Raw genomic sequence first — 17,604 nt, 5'->3', positions numbered from 1 at the left:
TAACAATTGTTGTGCATGTGTGCTTTGTTCCCCTTGCTCCCTGCCTGTCCTGGTCCCCCCCACCCCCAGCAACCACCACCACACCTGTCTGTCTGCCTATCTGTCTATCTCTCCTCTAGGGCTCGCATCCTAGTAGGATTCCATTGTTTGCTCTGGCTTTCCTGTTTATCTCCTAGACTCCGCCGGCATCTAGTCCAACACTGGCATCTCCACATCATATCTCTAGACTCTGAGCATTTTCCACCTATTTGCATTTTGTGACAGTCAGAAGGCTGAAGACATTTTTGTGCCGGGCACTGTGCACCTCAGTTGGCCAGTGTCATGAATTAAGTGAGCACAGGCCCCCTTAAACAAAAAACCATCACAAAAATGAATAGCCAAAGTGAGGCTCCGTTCTGGTGAAGAGAGCTAGCAGAAAGTACTCATCCCATTAGGATGTGTTTAGTCTACAGGCAGTGAGTGCTTAGCCTCCTGGCTTGAGTCCTAGTTGGAGGGGAACTTTCTTTTGGAGAGTTCTGGATAACAGCTCTGAGGGATGTGCCTGGGAACTGGGTGGAGACTTGCACGGAAGAACCACCTGCTGAGTCTAAGTATCAGAATTGAAAATACAATCTGCACAAACTCCCAATGTAATTTGTTGTCTCCAGCAATTATGCTGTCTACTGGCCATGAACTCAACCTCAGGATCTCCCGGCTGCAAGCCACTTTCAGTTGCTCAGTTCCCAGGCCAACAAAGCTAAACCCCGGGCCTAGGACTTTTCACTCAGTAATATTGCTGGTTGTTCATAATATAGTGAACGCAAATGAAACAGATGTGATAAAATAGAACATAATAGCAATAATAGATATAGCCCAGTGAGAAGTACAGTGCACAGCAGCAACATTAATGCATTTCCCAGCCTTCCTCTTTTTCCATTCCCACCTGGAAGTTTTGCCTCTTGCTCCCTTCCCATCGAGGCCTTAGACCCCAGTTATCCCGTGCAACTGTCGCAAAACCATCCGCACTTCAGATGCCCCAAGAGATGGACAAGCAAGATCACTTCTGTGATTGACAGAACCTTGGCTCCGTGTCCTCGTGGCAGGGGGAAGAAAAGGAGAGAGCAAGACAAATGTCAAAATATCTCAGATCTGGTGTTATGTAATGAGGTGGGTAGAATTAGGGACCTTGTGGTGAAGGATCCTCTTGGGAAGAGTGATCATTGTATGGTGGAGTTTCTGATGCAGATGGAGGAGGAGAAAGTGCGTTCCCGGACCTGTGTCCTTTGTTTGAACAGAGGGGAGTACGATAGGATGAGAGAGGAATTGGCGAATGTTGATTGGGGGAGCGCGTTGGAAGGTAGATCTGCTGAGGAACAGTGGAGGATCTTTAAGGAGATCTTTCTTGGTGCTCAGCAGAAATTTATTCCAATGGTTAAAAAGGATCGTAGGAGGAGAGATAATCAGCCGTGGATAACAAAGGAGGTGAAGGAAAGTGATAAATTAAAAGCTGATGCGTTTAGAGTAGCTAAGAGTAGTGGGTGAGAAGAGGATTGGGAGAGGTTTAAATGTCAACAAAGAATGACAAAGAAGTTGATAAAGAAGGGTAGGAGAAACTATGAAGCTGGGCTAGCGCTTAATATAAAAAAGGATAACAAGAGTTTTTATAAATATATAAAAAGGAAGAGGCTGGCTAGGGTGAACGTTGGACCCTTAGAGGATGAGAGGGGGGACTTAGTGGTAGGGGATGGGGAAATGGCTGAGGCCTTGAATAACTTTTTTGTTTTGGTCTTCACGGAGGAGGACGTGAATAATTTGCCGGGTGTTAGCGATGGAAAGATGGTAGGAGTGGAGGGCCTGAATGACATTATTGTTACTAGAGAGGTGGTGCTCGACAGACTGGAGGGACTGATTGTGGACAAGTCCCCAGGACCGGATGGAATGCATCCAAGGGTTCTGAAAGAAATGGCGGAGGTGATAGTGGATGCCTTGGTGATTATTTTCCAAACGTCGCTGGATTCCGGGGAAGTGCCAGAAGATTGGAAAACGGCTAATGTTACGCCGTTGTTTAAGAAGGGTGGCAGGCAAAAGGCAGGGAATTATAGGCCGGTTAGTTTAACGTCTGTTGTAGGTAAAATGTTAGAATCCGTGATCAAGGAGAAAATAGCGAGGCATCTTGAGGAGAATTGTTTGATAGAGCAGACGCAGCACGGTTTTGTTAAGGGGAAGTCGTGTCTGACGAATTTATTGGAGTTCTATGAGGATGTGTCTAGGGCGGTGGATAGAGGAGAGCCGGTGGATGTAGTGTTTCTTGATTTTCAGAAGGCGTTTGACAAGGTGCCTCACAAGAGGTTATTACAGAAGGTCAGGGGGTATGGAGTTGGAGGTAGGGTGTTAGCGTGGATAGAGGATTGGCTGTCAAATAGGAGGCAGAGAGTGGGGGTCAATGGGTGCTATTCGGATTGGCGGTTGGTGACTAGTGGAGTGCCCCAGGAGTCGGTGCTGGGGCCTCAGCTATTTACCATTTATTATAGATGATCTGGAGGAGGGAACTGAGTGTATGGTGTTGAAATTTGCTGATGACAAGATTGGTGGAACGGCAAATTGTGCAGAGGGTGTGGAGAGTCTGCAGAAGGATCTAGATAGGCTGGGCGAATGGGCCAGGAACTGGCAAATGGAATTTAATGTTGGCAAATGTGAGGTTGTCCACTTTGGTAGGAAGGACTATTACTTACGTGGCGAAAAACTGCAGCATGCGATGGTGCAGAGGGACCTCGGGGTCCTTGTGCATGAGTCGCAAAAACCCAGCCTGCAGGTGCAGCAGGTGGTCAGGAAGGCTAATGGGATGCTGGCCTTCATAGCGAGGGGGATTGAATATAAAAGTAGGGAGGTCTTGCTGCAGCTGTATAGGACACTGGTGAGGCCGCAGCTGGAGTACTGTGTGCAGTTTTGGTAGCCGCACTTACGCAAGGATATTTTGGCCTTGGAGGGAGTGCAGAGGAGGTTTACTAGGCTGATGCCGGAGTTGAGGGGGTTGAACTATGAGGAGAGGCTGAAGAAACTAGGCTTGTACTCGTTAGAGTTTAGAAGAATGAGGGGAGATCTCATTGAGACATATAAGATGATGAATGGGATGGATAGGATAGAGGTGGAGAGGCTCTTTCTGCTCAGAAAGGACAGTAGGACTAGAGGGCACAGCCTCAAGATAAAGGGGGGACGGTTTAGAACGGAGTTGAGGAGGAACTTCTTCACTCAAAGGGTGGTGAATCTCTGGAATTCTCTGCCTGCTGAAGTGGTGGAGGCTGCCTCGCTAAATATTTTTAAGACGTGGGTTGATAGGTTTTTGATAGGCAAGGGGATTAAGGGTTATGGGGAGAGGGCGGGAATGTGGAACTGAGACACAACAGATCAGCCAAGATCTTATTGAATGGCGGGGCAGGCTCAAGGGGCTAGATGGCCTACTCCTGCTCCTATTTCTTATGTTCTTATGACAGGCCGTGAGGGACACGGTTAGCAGAAGACGGAGATTTTCCGAATGTTTGCCTGTGAGCAGGACCACAGGAGATCTCCTATATTTAACATCTTGTGCATTTCTCCTGTTAAAAAACAGCGAAATACTTTAATGTATTACGAACAGCACCTCAGGCAATAACTAATATTTGAAGCTGTTGTAATACTAGCAGGTGCCATGCATTATGTAATGTGATCTGAGTGCATGGTGCCTTTATTCTCTCGAAATGGAGGAGACCAAGTGGGATGTTCCTTTTTTGTCTGAACTGTATTGATGCTAATGCTCTAACTCCAACAACAGATGTATTTACCAAGCTGCCCACCCGTGATCTTGGGTGCAGTGTGTCCGCAGCTTCGACAAATCAAGAAAGATGACCTGATTAAACAGAGTGGGACCAGGATGAGTGAAACATAGCGATACAGCAGTCACTGTGGTAGTTGGCTAACTGTCATTCAACATAGTGACAAGCAATGGAACAACATGTCTAGTATAGTGTGTGTTTCAGCCCATTTTCCAACATGGACTTCATCAAGGTACAAACATTTCGGGAGTGTTTAATGTCCATTCTTTTACTACGTGCCCAGTCTTGGCTATCATTTCTGTGGGGTGGAGATGAGGAAAGACTAACTGTCTCAACAAAAGGAGCAAAAATCATCCCTGAACTGCTGATGTGTCTCCTTTAGTAACTGATTCAGAGCAATGGTAGGGGAAAAGGCAGAGAATATGGAACCTGTCAGTGTCTGACAGTAAAAAGTCTGACAACACCAGGTTTTAGTCCAACCTATTTATTTGATAATATACTCGCAAGCTTTCGAGGGGTTACCCTCTTCGTCAGGTGAATGGAGAGTTCTGGCCTCAGACAGAGCATATAAAGCACAGACAGTTTAGAGATTACTGATTAAAATGCGAATCCTTACACCTAACCTGCTGTTCAAGACCTGAAGTGGCTGATAATGTGAGTGGTAGGAGCACTGATCACAGTTTAAAGAGATGTGTATTGTCTCCAGACAGTACAGTAACGTGAGTTTGCAAAACCTCACTTACTGTACTGTCTGGAGACAATACACATCTCTTTAAACTGTGATCAGTGCTCCTACCACTCACATTATCAGCCACTTCAGGTCTTGAACAGCAGGTTAGGTGTAAGGATTCGCATTTTAATCAGTAATCTCTAAACTGTCTGTGCTTTATATGCTCTGTCTGAGGCCAGAACTCTCCATTCACCTGACGAAGAGGGTAACCCCTCGAAAGCTTGCGCGTATATTATCAAATAAATAGGTTGGACTAAAACCTGGTGTTGTCAGACTTTTTACTGTGTTTACGCCAGTCCAACGCCGGCATACCCACACAGTGTCTGACAGGCCATGGCTTTGTTTTCCATTCTGCCACCATTAAATGTTGCTGTCCAAGTTATCTTGCAAATTCAATTCATTGTTAGTGTTCTTGAGCTGATTCATTGACTGGTGATTTATAAGCATAAACTTGTGCAGTTCTGCAAGATGTATTAAATTGCTGCATACCATTCACCTTAGGCAAACAGACTTCTTCAATCGATGTTGGAGACTGCTGTAATCTTCTGGTAATGGCAATTCTGGCTGTCTGAGACTGCTTACCACTGGTTTGGATTTGTGCAGTTGCACCAAAGGGATTACATTCAATACAGTGACTGTGCTGTCATCTGTTTTCGTCCCACTTGGTGAACATTGGTGCAACTCGCCCTTGAGGATTACGTTCTGCTTGCAGTCAATGTGGCTAATCTACAGTGCTCCCAGGTGGGGTATGGGGCAGCGCTAGACTTGGGGCAACACTATCTCAACCCAACACTTCAAGTACCAAACCAGCCATCCAGATGTGTTGAATGAGAATGATAGCAATGCATCATGTCAGTGTTGCTGTTGGAAACTGGTTTGGTGGTACTCATTCTTTTAGCTGAAAACCATTGCAGAGAGAGGGATGCCTCCTATCCCATCAGCCTGGACATATTGGAAGCCAGATCCAGCATTTTGCATTTTTGAGAGTTAACCTTGAAACTGGAGTTGTAAGTAGTGCCCGTAATAAAAGAGAGAAACATCCTCTCTGTTCCTGATTGACCCCATTTGCTGCAATGGAAAGTGAGTGGACAGATGTGTACACCAGGTTTATTTTATATTTTTATTGACTCATCCCTTCCCAGCCCAATCTACTGCGACTGCAAAGGCATTTTGAATATCTCTAGTTTTTAAATGTTCACATCGGGGATGTTTGTTGGCTAAAGTTACATTTTCCCATGAACTCCGGCATCACCAGCTGCTCCTGCTGTGCACGCTTCCTGAAGAGGTTGAAGTGCCAGTTCTGTTTATTAGGGAGAATGCTGTAGCAGATAGAAAAGCTCTTGTGTTTCTCTTCTCTAGTCGCCAGCACTGTCCACACTTATCATGGGCAAATGGGCTAACCATTCACCAATACAATAGGAACCAATTACAAAAGCACTGTTTCTAACCTGTCAGGCAATCCGAGTAGGGTAATTCATCAACTTAAATGGCGGTGCTGATTTCAGGTAAGGACTGGCAGTTTCTCTCAGTTCTATCAGTTTTTGTATCTCTGTGTGGTGCAATTATCTTAATGAGGAGACTCCAAATGCATCTTTTGACAATTTTTAAATTCTTTAATGGGATGTGTGCATCTCTCAAGGGCAGCATCCCTAATTGCCCTTGAACTGAGTGGCTTGCTAGGCCATTTCAGAGTGCCATTTAAGAATCAGCCACGTTGCTGTGGGTCTGGAGTCACACGTAGACCAGACTGGATAAGGAAGGCAGATTTCCTTCCCTAAAGGAGGTTAGTGAACCAGATGGGTTTTTACAACAATCAATGATGGTCACCTTTACTGTGACTAGCTTTTAATTCCAGATTTATTAATTGAATTTGAATTCCTTCGGCTGCTGTGGTAGGATTCAAATTGTCATTCCAAGAGCATTAATGATAAAAGCACAAAGTGCTGGAAAAACTCAGCAGATCTGGCAGCATCTGTGGAGAGAGAAAACAAAGCTAACACTTCAAGTCCAATATGACTCTTCAGAACTAGGGTGTTAGCCTGGCCCACTGGCTTAGTAGCCCAGTGACATTATGACCAAGCCACCATCTCCCCTCAAATTAGGAGAAGCAGTTGCTATATTACGTCCTGTTTTAATTACAAAGCACTTATCTCTTTGTTTTATGTCCATTATGCATAACAAGGAAACAACATCAAGACCGGTGTGCCCCCTAAAAACACTGTAATGACTTAGAATGTTTTTGTTTCTCTTCCCCTAACCCCACTTTAATTACCACATGGACTGTAGCAGTTCAAAAAGGGGGCTCACCACCATATTTGTAGGGCAATAACCGGCTTGGGTCACTGTCTGTGCGGAGTCTGCATGTTCTCCCCGCGTCTGCGTGGGTTTCCTCCGGGTGCTCCAGTTTCCTCCCATAGTCTGAGACATGCTGGTTAGGTACGTTGACCTGAGCAGGTGCCAGAGTGTGGCGACTAGGGAAATTTCACAGTAACTTCATTGCAGTGTTAATGTAAGCCTACTTGTGATTAATAAATAAACTTTAACTAAATGCTGGCTTAGTCAGCGACACTCACATCCTGTGAAAGAATATTTAAAAATAGCATTCCTTTTCTTCCTGGGCTTAGGAGGAGTTTGGTCTATTCTGTTATGGGATATTCATGACCAGGCCCACATCTTTTCTTGACTACCATTCACATACATGCACTTTCCAACCAGTGGCACCCAAGGAACAATCAGTCACCCTAGGTGATTTTTTTTTTTCCCTTCTCACTGGGCAAGGGTCCTGAACCCAATTGTCATTCTGCTACCCTGATTCGAATCAGCTAACACAAAATGGCAATCAAACATGGCACCTGCCAATAAAAACTGGCAGCAATGCCAACTGGCCATCATTCTCATTTTAAATGAGCACCGAGAGTCACCATTGTTTCTGAATTCAGCTGGAAAGGTGTTTGATGAAACACCTCAAAAAAAGTCCAGATCAGTTGGATGATGCTCAGGAAGTCTTTGCATAACTTATTTGAGAGAATGCTGAGAATGTGGGCTGGGTGCTGAGAGGTTGGCGCTTCAAGCTGTAACCTTGTGACGGCTGCTAATCTACCATTTCAGATAGCCAAATGTTTGGAAATATGAGCTATTTTTATCCTGTTCTTTCAATTCTGATTCCAGGAGCCAGTTCCCGAGTTTAAGGCTGTGAAGTTTGTTATCCATGGACCAGTTACAGATTCGTAGAGCCAATCCTTTTGAGTCTACAAGTCTTGTGCACCATAGGAACTAACAATGGGAGGCATCCTAATAGGTGGCAGGTTCCCAGAATATGAATTAAAAAGACACTACAAATGCAGTTCCACAGTTCGAATTGTGCAGTGACTAACACTGTGTCCAGCTATGCAACATCTAACTAATTATTAATGGGTTAGGGATTTTTCCTGTGACCACACTTGAACCTGTCAGAATCTAATTGCGTTGCACCTTTACAGGATTACTTTGTAGTGATACAAATATGACTGCAATGTACAAAACCTTTCTGGAACATGATGTCTGTTCTCCTGTGTGTTTGATTCATAGCCATCAGCATAAATGCTATTCAGCCTGCCGAGACTCATTTCTACAGCAGTGGGGCTCACACCCCATAACAGTTGAGGGCTGCCAAATGAAGTTGAGTCTCTGGGGAGAAAATGCTCCTTATGTTTGAGGTTTTCGTGGACTACTGCTATTGAAATTTCCTTCTTTGGAGAGCAGTGCAAGCAGGTCTCTGCTTCCTGTCCAGTTGTGATTATTTAGATGTTTAGATCTGATCTATTCTAACCTCTCCACACACCCAGCCCCACATCAATTGTTGCCTGGAATGTTTTCCATCATGACCCCAATGTCTTTCAGTTCTGAAATTTGATTATATTAGCAATGAGCTCGGCACTCATTTGGAAGGTTGTTGTCGAACTGTGACCCATCTGTGTTACTGTCAGTGCGGTGAGTTAATGAATGCTGGGTGTGTGCCATTTCCACAGAAACACAATGCACATTCTTCACCAGATTTCAGCAAAAGATCAGGGTGGGCATGTCTAACCTTCTCTGATGTTCACTGAAACTGCGAAAACAGCCAGAAGCTTGTCTTCAGAAGGTATGTTGTGCTTTATAACACAAGGGAGAGCAACCCGCTTCACAAAATTTCAAAACTGATGTTGATTGGTTTTTGATAGACAAGGGTATCAAGAACTGGGATTAAAAAGCAGATCATCCACAACCTAATTGAGTGGTGCAACAGGCTTGAGGGGCTGAATGGCCTACTACTGCTCTGGTGGTAATTTTTGGTTTATCATCGGTTAAAAGCAAATTAAAGATGTGACTGAAGGATAAGGTACAAGAAGTATATTTGTGCATTTACTGGATTGGATCAGGACAATTATCCCATTCATGTATTGGTACCAATCAGAATAATGGTCAGGCCTCTGTTGTGTGTCCACAGGATACCTAATCTTCAATTTTGTTAGCTTTTGTTTTGTTTCCCTCCACTGTACTCGAGATGTGAAACTCTTGTTTGATGTCTGATGTGTAATACACTGCTCACATTTTGATAGCTGTGAGAAAATTGCAGAACTTTCAAAGCAGGATGTTGGATGTGGATTGCTCTGAAGCCTCCTCAGTGAGATGAAAGTTCTTAATAAAAAGATTTCTTTTTCAGCTTTGTAGTTACAAAATATCGAGGAAGAGCTACAAAATTGTAATAGTATTGAGTTAGCGTGGTATTGTGTCATATTGGGCCTCTGCACTATACGCAATACCGTTGGAGATGTGCTAGTATGCTGAAGTACATGAAAGTCATGCTGCTGTGCTTTTAAGGGCTATAAGGTAGGCAAGCAACAAGCGCCAAGAACAAAGCAAGATGGCAATCCCTGGCCACAATCTAACCAAATCCCATCTCCTTTCACTTGATCACCAGCTACAGACTGATAGAAAAGCAGTGTGTGTAAAACTGGTCTTGCTGTGCATCATTGTAATGCTTGCATTGTTCGACAGGGCACAATTAATGGTGGTTGTGAGGATGTGTTGCTGATGTATTTCCTCGTAACTGACTGACCTGTTTATTTCCATTGTTATGTTGTTTCATTAATAAATTTCCTGCCACAAGTTGCTTCATGTTCAACTTATGATTTATGCATCAAAGCTACCTTTTTTGTGCTTGTGTTTTGACTCCTTCGAAAGAAAACCCAGCTCTTTGGAAACACTTGCTATCTTTGTTGTGCTGCCACTTGAATACTCATCAATTTTCACATTCCACTTTCAACTTCCTTTCCAGTGTTTTGATCTCAGTTCATGTCACTGGCCCAGAAATTTGAGCTTCTGCGATGTGCTTTACTGGAACATACAGCAATTTGAGGACTTGCAGCACAGAGCACCACTTTTTCCTTTGTTCTCTGTTGCTTGCTACTGCCCTGCTTGCGCAAATCACTTTGGTTCAGGCTGAAGTCGCTCCAGCCTTAGCTAAGCAAAAGTGTTCTCTCCCAAACTACTCAGCCTGAGTCATCAGGAGATTAGTGAACTACACCCTCTGCCCAGTGCCAACTCTGGTTTCTGCTCCTCCCTCTCGCATCACAAAATGCATTGGGCATGGAAACCCACAGCTGGGAAGCTATTCCTTTTGCGAATCCTAGCTTTTCAAACAGTTCTTGTACCAGTTCAGACGGACAGGTTTTTATCTCTGCTTGTTAATGAAAGAAGGGCATTTGTACCCACATGGGTGCCCAAGAAGATATTCATAAATCTTTGGTTATCCCAATAATGAGTTGTCGAAACTGATAATATCGCCCCTGTTGAAGTATTCAGATTTTTGACAGATTGGTGCTTTAACGAATAGTTTCATTATTTGTCTTTCCCTTTACCCACAGGCTATTGCTGTCTTCGAAGACTTGGAGAAATTGAATTCTGCTGGAGATGGTATATTCATTTAAAGCCATTTTATTCTAAAGTTTCCTTACACCCCATGTTGGCAACTGTTTGCACTGGTCTGCACTCTTTGAACACAGTTCAGCAGTCCAGGGATTTGGGAAAAAAAGAAGAGTGTGAATGTGTCCCAAGTTATTTTCAGTACTAGTTTAAATATCCTAGTAAAATGTGGATATCAAATTGGCTGCGAGGAGAGTTAGTGGGGACTAGTTAAGGGAGTTGGGGGTAATGGATTGAGTGGCGAGCCCCTGGGATTGGTGCTGGGACCTCTATTGAACTGGATTGCAGTGAACATTACAGATGAGTTATTTAGTTAATCTTTTCCATGGTAGCTGACTGCCCCTCGAATGACTCCAAAGCTTTTGTCTCTATTGCCCTACCCAGAGCCTATTCCAGGTATTACTCACTCTGTGTGAAAAAGTGTTTCTGTGACATCGCTTGCACACCTCCTGGTTAGCACCACTGATTTCTTCTCCAGCTATGGTTCAACTTGAAATAGTGTTCAGGATGTAAGGTCTGCTGTTGGCCACCTTTCAAGGCTGAGGGATCCAAATTTTTCTGGCCCACTGTCCGAGCTGGGCGCTCTGACATCAGCCTTCTGTCCTTCCCTTCAATGTTTCCAGGCTTGGATGTCTTGATGACCAAAACTGAGCACTGTGTAGCTTCACAATGATCACAGATCAGTTGTCAGCAGCCTTTACTTTTTAACCTGAAGAGCCTTTTGTAAAAAAAACCTAAAATAAAATCTTTAGGGAGCCACAAGACAAAACAAAATTAAAGAATGGAGTAAAAGTATAAGTGTTCCTTTAGGAAGAAAAAGTAGTTTATCTGAGGAACATGATGCACTTATTTGATGCGAATCAAAAGTCATTTAGCTTTAACTTCTCGCCGCTTATGACAATGTCAGTTACTATTGAATTTCGTGGGATTTCAATTCTGCACATAGGTTGGGTAAAAATTCTGTTTTTGTATCCCAAGAATTTTCATATCTCGAGCATGTGCATGCTCAGATTTCATGCATTATCTATAACCATGGTTTAGCTAGGCCACTGAAACAGGTTTATTTCAAACCCAGTGGGGTGTCTCAAGGAAGGATGTGAATGTGTTAGAAGAAGCAGTTCAGAGAAGGTTTACTAGACTAATACAAAAACAAAAAATGCTGGAAAATCTGAGCAGACCTGACAGCATCTGTGGGGAGATAATACAGCCCATTGGCTCAATTCTCTCCCCACAGATGTCAGACCTGCTGAGATTCCAGCATCCACACTATTTTGTTTCAGATTCCAGCATCCACACTATTTTGCTTTTATTTTACTAGACTACCTGGAATGGGGTGGGTTGTCTTATGAGGAAAGGTTGGACTGGTTAGGTTCATATCCATTGGAGTTTAAAAGAGTGAGAGGTAGCTTGATTGAAACCTTTAGAATCATGAGGGGGATTGACAGAGTGGATGTGGAGAGGATGTTTCCTCTTGTGGGGGAAGCTAGAACTAGGGGTCACTGTTTGAAAATAAGGGATGAGAGAAATTTGTTCTACGAAGGTTATAAACCTTTGGAACTCTTCCTCAAAAAGGCAGTGGAAAGTGCCTTTGAATATTGCTAAAGCAGAGCTAGATAGATCCTTGATTAACAAGGGAGTGGAAGGTTATCAGGGGTAGGCAGGAATGTGGGATTGAAGCTACAGTCAGACCAACCATGATCTTATTGAATGGCTGAGCAGGCTTGAGGTGGCCTACTCCTAATTCATATGTACATATTAAAATTATCATTTGTAATTATAAAGTTTTGCATCATGATTACCTTTTATTTCCACATTTAAAAGCATGGCTCTTACTACTTCAGCATGTGAGAGAAATCCCCTGTATGTCATATCTTTCCTAATATCATTTATATAATTTGGTAAACTCTAGTACTAAATAATTGTGAATACCAAAATCTTTAATACCTGTGAATTGAATCATAAAATGAACCTGTCAATAAGACCGCAACTGGCATATATTTTCCAAAATAATCCCTAAAAATGCTATTTTGAAGCCTGTCTGTGGAGAGACTTCTGTTTTTGATTAAGTGAATGAATAGTTCCGAAGGAAAATTGTTTCCGGGTTAGGCATTTTCTTGATTTAATTATTTTAGGCCCTTTTCGCGTTAGCGCACTCCAATTGGAAAAGTTTAGGAGCCACAAATTGAATGTTAAAGAGCAGTGTATACCTCAGGAGCCACGCGTTGCTGACTCCTGCCTGTCCCAGCCTTATAATTTGCCAATACAGCTTGGCATTGTCCTTTGCTGATCTGTAATGACGGGTCAATGTTGAGACTGCTATTGTTCTCCATTTTCTTCCTATCTAGTTCATTACCATTCGTTAGGCGCACCTCACATGTTTCCCTTCCACTCTTCAAAATCTTGGTGTCTATGGTTGCCAACTGTGATTACATGTGTTCCTGAAAGTTTCAATCACATGACTTGCCTCCACGCTTCAGCCATTAACTGACCAACATGACCATCCTTGTGACACATAGCCTCCCTTGGAAGGCAAAAAGATTCATTAGCCAGTTGATGCTTGCCCTGTCAGCCAGGTGGCCTTTTTTGCCCCTTATTTTCAATATTTTTATATCTAGTAAACAAAAACTTTCACAGAAAACGACAACATTTTTTTTAACATCCTGATGATTTTTCACAGCAGTGAGCAAATCTTCAATTCTTGGAGGGTTAGCATCACAACTTGCATCTATTTTGAGTTTCATTTGTCTTGCTCTGCAAGCTTGCACTTTTCTTTTGTAACTCCTAGGTTTCTCTCTCAGACTCCACTCCCTCTCCACCCCCACCCTCAATTTGGTGCCATCTGTGTCTCTGAATCCGCGTCACCTTTTGTACATTGGAATCAATCCAAGTACCAGCACCAATCCCTGGGGTGCACCACTCAGTACGTTTCCACAGCCTGATCACATGAATTAGAGCATCAACTTAGGATATTAGTGAGGATTCTAATTAGGGCTGACTTGCGGTTGTGGAGCATATTTTCACAGTGGAATGTCAGAAGTCCTGGAAATCATGATATGCTGTGTTGGGGTTTTGATTTCATGACCAGCATAAGTGTGTACCAAGAAGCCTTGGGTTGCAGGTGAAGTTTATGCCCACGTTGCTATTAATTTCCATACATCTCAAATTGCTCGTGCTATCACAGCTTGGAGTCCTGGTTTAGGATTGGTCTATCATACAGGCAAGAGCATTACAAGATCTTTTCTAATCCTCCATAACAACAAAATTCAAACAGCGGCAAAGCAGCAAATAGGAAATGAGCGCAAATGGGACTGAGCTGTCTGGATTGCCTGGACTCTGGGACCACGTGCCTTCCTGGTCCCTGAACACCCCTATAATTGATCACAGGACTTTCCCATTTCCACTTGGAATGTTGCTTCCTTCAAAGTTGGAAAGCACCCCCCCACCCCCCAAAAGGCCAGAGCAATGCTGATGACTAGTTACTAGTTGAGTTTTATGTCAGTAATGTTCAGGTTTGTTCCCAATCAGTTCCACTATTTAAGTTAGTATTGATGCTGGACATGTGGGTCCGCAGTTACCTGGGCTCATTCCATTGCCAATCTTGAACACAAGAATCACGTTAGTTGATTTCCTATTCAGTGGGCCTTTTCTTTTGTGATGACTGTCAACACGTTGTGAATTTCATTTGTGACCTGTTCCTGAGGATACATTGCTTTTTCACCTTTTCTAGCCTCGCTCGGTCTACTGGGCAAGTATCATCAAAGTCATCCCTTGTTGCTGTGAAATTATACAAATTGAATATTAGTTTACAATATTGGTTTTCTCAGCTTTTTGCAAGTGTGATCACTGGGGTGTCACTGCTTCCACCTCTGTTATGCTATCTGATGCACTTGCCTTTGTGTGTGTTCCTCATCATGGCTTCTCAAATGCACTGAGTCAGAAAGTAGTTATGTATTAGTCCACTAGCTCAAATATTAGACCACTTGGGCACCCCCCAGTTTACATTAAGTTGGCTAAAATCCCACATTAAAATGATTTTTCTGTTGCCTTGCAACTTTCCTTATCTCTTACAGTATTCTTACCCATTTAATTTGATACAACAACCCACAGTCAATCCTGAGAATGATCCTTGTTCCCGTTACACTCCATGCTTCTATTTGAATGCTCAACCTATGCCAATGAGTCTACTTTCTTTACTTGCCAAGTGTGTCTGAGATCTCCTCTACCTCTCCATCATTAAGAATTAACTTCATTTCCTAGTTTTTGATATAAAATAATTCTCAATTGCCACAACAGCCTCAAGTTCAGACATTTTAGTGTGCATGCTTTTAGTAGTCGTACATATATAAATTTAATTGATAAAATGTGTCTCCCACAGTATTCCTTCTTTATTTAACCTTTCTGCAATTAATTTTCCTTTTTCTTTGATCTCTCATCCCTCCTTACTAGTTTAAGTTCTTGCGCACTATCCGATATATCCTCTTTGCAAAGGCATTGATTCCAGGATGGCAAGTTCCACGTTGCAAACCTTTCGGGTGTCCTAGGAATGTAAATCTCTCACTTCAGTTTTCTTCCGAGCTGCGCATCTATTTCTGTTTTGGTTCTACTGACCCAGTTGATGGCAGCGAGAACAGTCATAAAATTACTAAGACAGGCCTTACACTTCTCCAGCACCTTGTCATATCCTCAATGTCTGGAGGCACCTTGCAATTAATTCATTGCTTTTAAAAAGACAGCCATTGTTATGTACGCAAATGCAGGTGTCAGTTTTGTGCAGAGCAGTTTTTGCAAGCAGCAAATGAAATGAATGATCAGTTCATCTGTTTTGTATTTTGCAGTGTGTTGATTGAGGGAGAAATGTTGATCAGAATTTTGCAAAAACACCCTCCCATTCTTCCGATAGTGCCGTGGAATCTTTGATGTCCATTGGAATGGGCAGCTGGGGTCTCCATTTAGTGTCTTATCCAAAAGACGTCACCTCTGACAATGTAATAATCCTTCAGCCCTGTGCTGAGGGTGTTGACTAGACCCACAACCTGCTGACTCAGGCCAAAGTCGGCCAACTGAGTCAAGCTGACAAGCCCAAGGTTTTGCACTTAGTTTAGAATGTAACTGCTCAAGCTCTCTCTGTAAGACTTCTATCCTACTCCTATGATTAGTTGTAAACTACAGTTGCAGCTATTTTTCTCCCTTTCCAGAAGTTTCCTAACTTTGGTCCCTTTCCTGATACTATTGAGTCAACATGTTGTTTAGGACTGGTCACTGATGCAAATTGACCTGACTGTGTTCTTAATTCTAGGATACCTCACTCTTGTTTTCCTGGATGGTATTACTTATTTCTTTATGGGTAATCTCTTGCTTCATTGAGCTGCAGTGTTACAAATGATTATTCTTTCTTGTAACCCTCGTTTAGTGTGTGTGTGTGTGTGTGTGTGTGTAAGAAGAGAAGAGAAAAGCTGCACACCTATTGGACAAGTCATTCTTTCGGGTTTTTTTTTCCCTGTGCTGGTTCCTTCTGTCTCGTCCCTCTTTTGCAAGCAAATACGGACTTCCCTGCTTTGTCCCACTGTTTTTTCTGGGTGAGGTGACCACCTTCTGGAATGTGCATTCCAGAAATCTATCCTCTTTGTGCATGTTGAGTGGAGTCAGCTGATCATTGAACTCAGCATTATTGTGTCCACGCAACAGAATCCTTTGACATAGAGTACGTTTATAATGGATGCAACCCAGATACAGGAAATCCCGTATCATGATGATGCATACAGTAAAATGACTTGGATTTAGAAACACAATAAAATTTGGCTCCATCGCACAGACAAACTCAATTGGCTGAGTCCGTTCAGGCAGCTGAGGAACTCCTAGACAACACTTGCAATTGGGCAGATAAAATTCAATACAAATAAACATAAGGTGTTACACTCAGAGTGAGGGACATCGTGCAGGCTGTTGACCTTGCTGAGGGAAAAGGCTGAGTGAGATCTGGAAAGTGACTAGTCCCAGCACAGGCTATATTCAGTCATCAAAAGGCAGCAATAAACAAATAAAGCTGAGCTGTATTGGTGAATCAGGAGAGTACAAGTCCCTGGCATTCTGCTGTTTGTGGTACTGTGTATAGCGCTCTGATCAGGCCACAGCTTCAACATTTTGTCAAGCTTGTTTCACTGAGACATACAGAAAACACCGAAACCTGGGTAGAATTGCAGACAGGGGCCATTCCCCTCATGTCAGGAGATCTGAATTTACTATATAAGTGAAGATTCAAAATCCCTAGCTTCAACTCTGAAAAGAGGAAAAAGAGTAGAGACCTTACAAAGGTATATAAGAAATTAAGTGGATGAGAAAAGGTTCAACTTGCACACTTTTTCAAAATGTGTTATGACTGGAGGACTAAAGGACACAGGGAGAAGACAGTTTCAGGAAAAAAAATGTTTGGGGCTGATGTCGGGAAACCGTTATCGACAAAGTGGAAATACCTGGAGTCATCTCTGGAGTCATTCAAGAGGCAGTTAAATGCTTGTGGAGGTTTCCTTAGAAAGTCAGGCTGGGCCGAATAATCTCCCTCACTTTGAGATTCTATACTCGGAATTGGAAACTTGCTAAAGGGAATGAGGAATGGTAGAAAATACTGAAGATCCACTCCTGGTGTTAAACATTAACTGCCAATTTTTGAAACTATCGAATTCCCATTTAGTTAAAATTGAACTAACTGTACACCCAGTGTAGAAGCTGTAATTGAAATTTGAAGGACTTATTCAACTTTCAAAAAGATGCATGTTGTTTTGTACATTATAAACTATGTTGTATTAGCCACCGAGAGTAAAGTAAAGTTTATTTATTAGTCACAAGTAAGGCATATGTTAACATTGCAATTAAGTTACTGTGATATTCTCCTGTCACCACACTCTGGTGCCTGTTTGGGTCAATGTACCCTAACCAGCACATCTTTCAGATTGTGGGAGGAAACCGGAGCACCTGGAGGAAACCCACGGGGAGAATGTGCAGACTCCCCACACCCAGTGACCCAAGCCGGGAATCAAACCCGGGTCCCTGGTGCTGTGAGGCATCATTGGTCAGTACATTTTGTCACTTTCATAGAACTGTTCTGGTTTCTGTCAAGTCATGCTCACTTTTCAAAATGTTAACAGT

The 17,604-nt window shown here is 42.9% G+C and overlaps 1 protein-coding gene across 2 annotated transcripts in view; it reads left to right on the top strand.

Moving 5' to 3' along the window:
- Positions 1-17,604, top strand: part of LOC145362061 (5'-AMP-activated protein kinase subunit gamma-1) — a 64,117-nt gene that overhangs the window by 20,166 nt on the left and 26,347 nt on the right. Inside the window, exon 2 of one of the 2 annotated variants that reach the window (XM_080218117.1) lies at positions 10,404-10,452. The exons of the other annotated variant lie outside the window; for it this stretch is intronic. Within the exon in view, the coding sequence (XP_080074243.1) occupies positions 10,404-10,452 (49 nt within the window). The remainder of the gene's footprint in view (positions 1-10,403; positions 10,453-17,604) is intronic. 2 annotated transcript variants of the gene reach the window in all.

Source organism: Carcharhinus amblyrhynchos, chromosome X (genome assembly GCF_965287045.1).
Source record: "Carcharhinus amblyrhynchos chromosome X, sCarAmb.v2.hapA, whole genome shotgun sequence".
In the NCBI taxonomy this organism is placed as follows: domain Eukaryota; kingdom Metazoa; phylum Chordata; class Chondrichthyes; order Carcharhiniformes; family Carcharhinidae; genus Carcharhinus; species Carcharhinus amblyrhynchos.
This window is presented reverse-complemented; position numbering and strand designations above follow the sequence as displayed.